The sequence below is a fragment of the Siniperca chuatsi genome, linkage group LG7 (genome assembly GCF_020085105.1).
Source record: "Siniperca chuatsi isolate FFG_IHB_CAS linkage group LG7, ASM2008510v1, whole genome shotgun sequence".
Classification (NCBI taxonomy): Eukaryota; Metazoa; Chordata; class Actinopteri; order Centrarchiformes; family Sinipercidae; genus Siniperca; species Siniperca chuatsi.
The window spans coordinates 20478052-20483150 of NC_058048.1; the positions used below are offsets into that span (position 1 = coordinate 20478052).

Consider the following 5099-nt stretch of genomic DNA (forward strand, 5'->3'; position numbering starts at 1 on the left):
TTAATGCATTATTTAATGATAAGTTTTAACTTTATTATTTTGCTGGCATTAGAACTCAACACTGACAGTTCCCATACTGAACTAACTATGGACCACCTGTCACCTCATCTGCTACTAGGCCTCTTTCTTATCACTTTTAAAACAGATTTGAAATATTATTGTCATTATGACGTTTTTAAACAATTTCACATAAAATAGAAGTACATAAAGCAAGACAAACACACACATTAAATAACATTCTGCAAAAAGTGGGCTACTTTAACAGAGAATGAAAGAGCGAGATATGGGGGAGACCTGACCTGATGATCTGGCGTCTGTGAACTGAATGAACAGCGGTGAACCTGAAGCGGTCAGTATTGTAGTTTAAATGTTTCGAACATCACAGAATTAAAAACATCTCCACTGGACAAAAGTAACATCAGTCAACTGTTATTATATTTACATTTCAGGTGTAAGGTGTTAGCTAATTTCTGACATTTTAAACAACTTTATTAGCCTACTGTTGGTGAATATGCCTCCTGAAAAGCAAATTAAGACATCAGGTTCTTTTTAAGAAGAACCAATAAGCGTCAGTAACAAATCAACTAAGAATGTTCTGTAATCAATCATTAGTAACATGTAGCATTAATATTTACTGAACTAACATCTTCCCTACCGATCTTCTTTTTCAAGAGTGAATCAGGAGCTGAGGTATTACTGTATGCATGCATCATTTTATCAGGAGAATCCTGTCAGCAGCAGTTTGAGCAGCAGAGACGCACAGACAGGTGAGCTGCGGGCTCCGAGGTGAGCTCTGATGTCTGAAGTTTTGAGATGGTTAAAATATAACGTGAATGTTTGAGCATTGCTGTGTTTCTGTCATGAAGAACCATGTTATTAGCTGCAGAAAACTCTTGAGTTGCGTAGTCCAAATCAATACACTGAAAGGACAAAGCCACAGAATCTCAGGTTTAAAAATGTTTTACAGCAACCAGTTTGTTCAAACAGGGAAGCACGTTACCTAACCCATCCCTTACCTACCCATCTAAGATTGCTATGCCCTGTGGGAAATAAGTAAGGTTTTTATGAAGAGAGCACGTCTACATGCATCTGACACAGTTGTTATAAGAGCTGTTTCCTCGTGTCTTTTAAAAAATGCCAAGCAAACATGCATGGGCTGCAGGGAGCTATTATCTTATCTCTGTTTGTTTCCTACCTGAACCCAGTTTGTGGCTGTGAGCTTTTGGGTCGGTTTGACATGCCAAGTTTGTTCAAGCAAGGAGACATAATGATCGGGGGGATTTTCCCGGTTTTCAACAAAGACATAAGTAGCACTTCAACATTCGAGAGCAAGCCACCTGGAGCAAAGTGTGCACGGTAAGTTTTAATATATCTGACTTTTCCATATTTCATTCATCCTCCTCTACTCTTGTCTTACAAACTTGCCATTGTATGTACAGCAGCAGCTCTGTAATTTTACGACCTATTTCAATCACTAAAACCTTTTTAGATTTGACCTGCGAGCTTTTCGGTGGACCCAAGTGATGATATTTGCAATTGAAGAAATCAACAAAGATCCTGCTCTCCTGCCAAACATATCTCTTGGCTATAGGATCCTTAATTCTTGTTCATCTCCTACAAATACTTTACGTGCTGCACTAACACTGGCTAGTGGACCAGAGGAGATAGAATTGACTTCCCCTTGTCCTCCAGCTATATCTGCCCTCATAGCAGAGGCAGGATCATCTCAGTCTTTAGCTGTGGCTGGAGCTCTTGGACCATTTCAAGTGCCAATAGTAAGAGATTAAATGATGTGTTTTATTAGATTAGTGTTCTGTGATATTTGATGCTTTTGTAGTGCTTTTTTGTGGCATTTTTTCAGACATCTTTTTGTGTTCTTTTTATAGGTAAGTTACTTTTCAACATGTGCCTGCCTGAGTGACAGAGCTAAATACCCTACATTTTTCCGGACAATCCCCAGTGACTACTTCCAGGCAAAAGCTTTGGCAGCACTGGTCAAACGTTTTGGCTGGCAGTGGATTGGGGCCATACAGTCAGACAATGACTACGGGCGGAATGGGATCCTAGCTTTTACTGAAGAGGTTAAAAAGCTTGGGGTTTGTATTGCATTTGTCGGAACAGTTCTACGAACATACACTATGGATAAAATTCTGGATGTGGTGGAAATGATCAAGCAGTCAACTGTCAAAGTCATTCTGGCTTTCGTTCCAGAGGGTGACTTTTACCCTTTGATGAAAGAGGTTGTGAAACAGAACATTACGGGAATTCAGTGGATTGCCAGTGAGGCCTGGATAACAGCAACTCAACCCTCCACACCTGAAATCTACCAAGCTTTTGGTGGAGCTCTAGGATTTGTGGTACAGAAGATGGCTATTCCAAATCTAAAACCATTTCTTACAGGCATTAGCCCTTATGCTGATCCAAGAGCAGCCTTTGTGAGTGATTTCTGGGAGATTATTGTGGGCTGTAGACCTGTTTTACCTGGGGAACACACAGGTACTGAGGCAATGAATGGAATATGTACAGGCAATGAGACATTAATGAATTCCCAGGATGTGTTCTTCAATGTCACACAGCTCAGAGTGTCCTATAATGTCTATAAAGCAGTTTATGCCATTGCACATGCCCTACATCAGCTGGTGTTCTGCCAACCAACTGCAGAAAAAACAATAAAGCCATGTTTGAATGCATCAGAAATTCAGCCCAAAGAGGTGAGAAATAGTGCAAGTAAAATCAGAAATACCGCCAACTGTCTGCAAATGAATGTATGTACAATGAATGTATCTGTTCAGAAGTTATCTTGGTAATATGAACACTATCTAACAAATAATAGTCCCTTTTCTCAGGTCACTGATCACCTACAAAGGGTGAATTTTAGAAATCAGTTTGGGGATAATGTGTTTTTTGATGTCAATGGTGACCCTCCTGCTTCTTATGATATTATTAACTGGCAGCTGATAGATGGGCAGGTGCAACATGTCACACTGGGTCATTTTGCCTCTGCTGCTAGCAGTGATTATAAGCTCAGCATCGAAGAGGAAGCAATTGTGTGGAGGACAGGGAAAATGGTAATCGTGAAGACTTTTCTTCATACAATAAGCTAATACATTTTGGACCATGTGTCCTGTAGGAACATTCAATTAATTGAATATAGCAGCACTATTATTATATTGTTTAAACTTTGTTTTCTCAGGTTCCAACATCGGTATGCTCTAATGTTTGTCCGGTAGGAACCAGGAAAGCTCAAATAAAAGGAAAACCAACCTGCTGTTTTGACTGCATCCCATGTGCTGATGGAACTATAGCCAACTCAACAGGTATCAAAAGCATGTATGTCATAGTAAACAAACCAATCCAACCGGTCCAATATCATAGCATGCATTTAGTCTTTGCATATATTTCTTGTTTAGAATATTATTGTTAGTGTTACTGCACCATATTGCATTTTCTTGCTTTAAATGCATTGCATTTATTTTTTACTGAAGTGTCATTTCATTGCTGGAAATGTAACATCCAGACACTGACCTCATTTTTTTTGTTCATGTATAACAGGTACAGCTGACTGCACACCCTGTCCACAGGAATACTGGTCCAATGAAAGGAAAGATGAGTGCATCCCTAAAACAGTTGAGTTCCTGACATATCATGAGCCGATGGGAATAGCTATCGCAGTTGTATCCCTGGTAGGGGTCTTTCTGTGCCTGGCCACAATGATGGTCTTTATCTGCTACAGAGAAACTCCTGTGATAAAGGCCAGCAACTCTGAGCTGAGCTGTTTCCTTTTGTTTTCTCTTTGTTTGTGTTTTCTCTGTCCCCTCACTTTCATCGGCAGACCCACAGTCTGGACATGCATGCTGCGCCACACAGCTTTTGGTGTGACATTTGCACTTTGCATTTCCTGTGTCTTGGGAAAACTATTGTTGTTGTAACAGCTTTCAAAGCCACATTTCCTGGCAACAAAGTTGCAGGAAAGTTCAGTGCTGCACAGCAAAGGATCATAGTTTGCTCCTGCACTTTGATTCAGATATTGATATGTGTGTTGTGGCTTAAGTTAAACCCACCTTTCCCAGACATGGTTTTCAAATACAGCAATAAAAAGATTGTCTTAGAATGTAACACAGGCTCTGAGGCTGCTTTCTATGCAGTGCTGGGGTACATAGGGATCCTTGCAATAATATGTTTGATCCTTGCATTTCTAGCACGAAAGTTGCCTGATAACTTTAATGAAGCCAAATTTATCACATTCAGCATGCTGATATTCTGTGCTGTCTGGATCACCTTTATCCCAGCATATGTAAGCTCTCCTGGAAAGTTCACTGTAGCTGTGGAAATATTTGCAATTTTGTCTTCAGCATTTGGCTTATTAATTAGCATTTTTGCACCAAAATGTTACATAATATTGATCAAGCCAGAGAAAAATACCAAGAAACATGTCATGGGAAAAACTGTGAGCAAAAAATTATGATTCCTTAATTTTAAAAGATGATGCTACTTTACCTCTAACTTTTATATAATATAGGGAAGCAGTAGTATATGAGTAAAGCAAGATGTTGTGGCATTTTATATAATACAGAGATGCATCTACAAGTCTGATATTTAATTAATAAATGTCCTATACATAATATGACATTAAAGATGCACAAAACTGTATGGATGGAAATATACTTGATATTTATTAATTATCATGCCTTTTTTATTATTTCATAACAAATGATTTTCACTGTGTGTATGTAAATTAAATTGTAACTGTTAATTATGCAAAATCTTTGCGTGATAAATATGAGTTGCTTATATTTGGGGACACACTGAAATTAAATGAAATTCTGCATCATCCTTAATAATTTAATAATCAAACAAAATCTCTACTGTAATCAAAACAATACAGTAAATATTGTTTTTGATTATGCAAATTACATTCATTATCAAAATAAATGTATTTGTCTCCCTAGATGTTCATTATTTTGTCATTATCATTTACTATTACACTTTACACTTTAAATAATACATTAAAAAAGACCCTTTTTAACCATGGATAAGATGTATTCCACTTGATTTAATATTCTATGTAATATACTGATGGAAAATTGAAGAACGCTATA

General features: G+C 37.9%; 2 protein-coding genes across 4 annotated transcripts; both read left to right on the forward strand.

Annotated features, from left to right (window-relative positions):
* Positions 1-242: 242 nt before the first annotated feature.
* Positions 243-3695, forward strand: LOC122879557 (extracellular calcium-sensing receptor-like). 3 transcript variants are annotated; one of them, XR_006378731.1, is made up of 8 exons: positions 243-349; positions 673-767; positions 1206-1356; positions 1490-1775; positions 1887-2711; positions 2847-3068; positions 3231-3330; positions 3553-3693. XR_006378731.1 is itself a non-coding variant. In XM_044203797.1 (8 exons), the coding sequence occupies exons 2-8, from the start codon at positions 701-703 to the stop codon at positions 3560-3562; spliced, it is 1698 nt and encodes a 565-aa protein (XP_044059732.1). In that variant the 5' UTR covers positions 243-349; positions 673-700; the 3' UTR covers positions 3563-3695. The 3 variants fall into 3 exon arrangements, 1 of the variants encoding a protein (XP_044059732.1); XR_006378730.1 differs by having other exon boundaries at positions 3231-3317; positions 3553-3691; XM_044203797.1 differs by having other exon boundaries at positions 3194-3330; positions 3553-3695.
* A 19-nt stretch (positions 3696-3714) lies between these two features.
* On the forward strand, positions 3715-4948 carry LOC122879561 (vomeronasal type-2 receptor 26-like). The gene has a single exon (XM_044203801.1). It carries the CDS (start codon positions 3848-3850, stop codon positions 4463-4465), a length of 618 nt encoding a protein of 205 aa, XP_044059736.1. The 5' UTR covers positions 3715-3847; the 3' UTR covers positions 4466-4948.
* Positions 4949-5099: the final 151 nt, after the last annotated feature.

Coding starts and splice junctions, on each gene's coding strand:
- LOC122879557 (XM_044203797.1), top strand. CDS start 701: ATGCATGCATCATTTTATCAGGAGAATCCTGTCAGCAGCAGTTTGAGC. Junction 1,776..1,886: donor GACCATTTCAAGTGCCAATA/GTAAGAGATTAA, acceptor TTCTTTTTATAG/GTAAGTTACTTTTCAACATG. Junction 3,069..3,193: donor TGTGGAGGACAGGGAAAATG/GTAATCGTGAAG, acceptor TTGTTTTCTCAG/GTTCCAACATCGGTATGCTC.
- LOC122879561 (XM_044203801.1), top strand. CDS start 3,848: ATGCATGCTGCGCCACACAGCTTTTGGTGTGACATTTGCACTTTGCAT.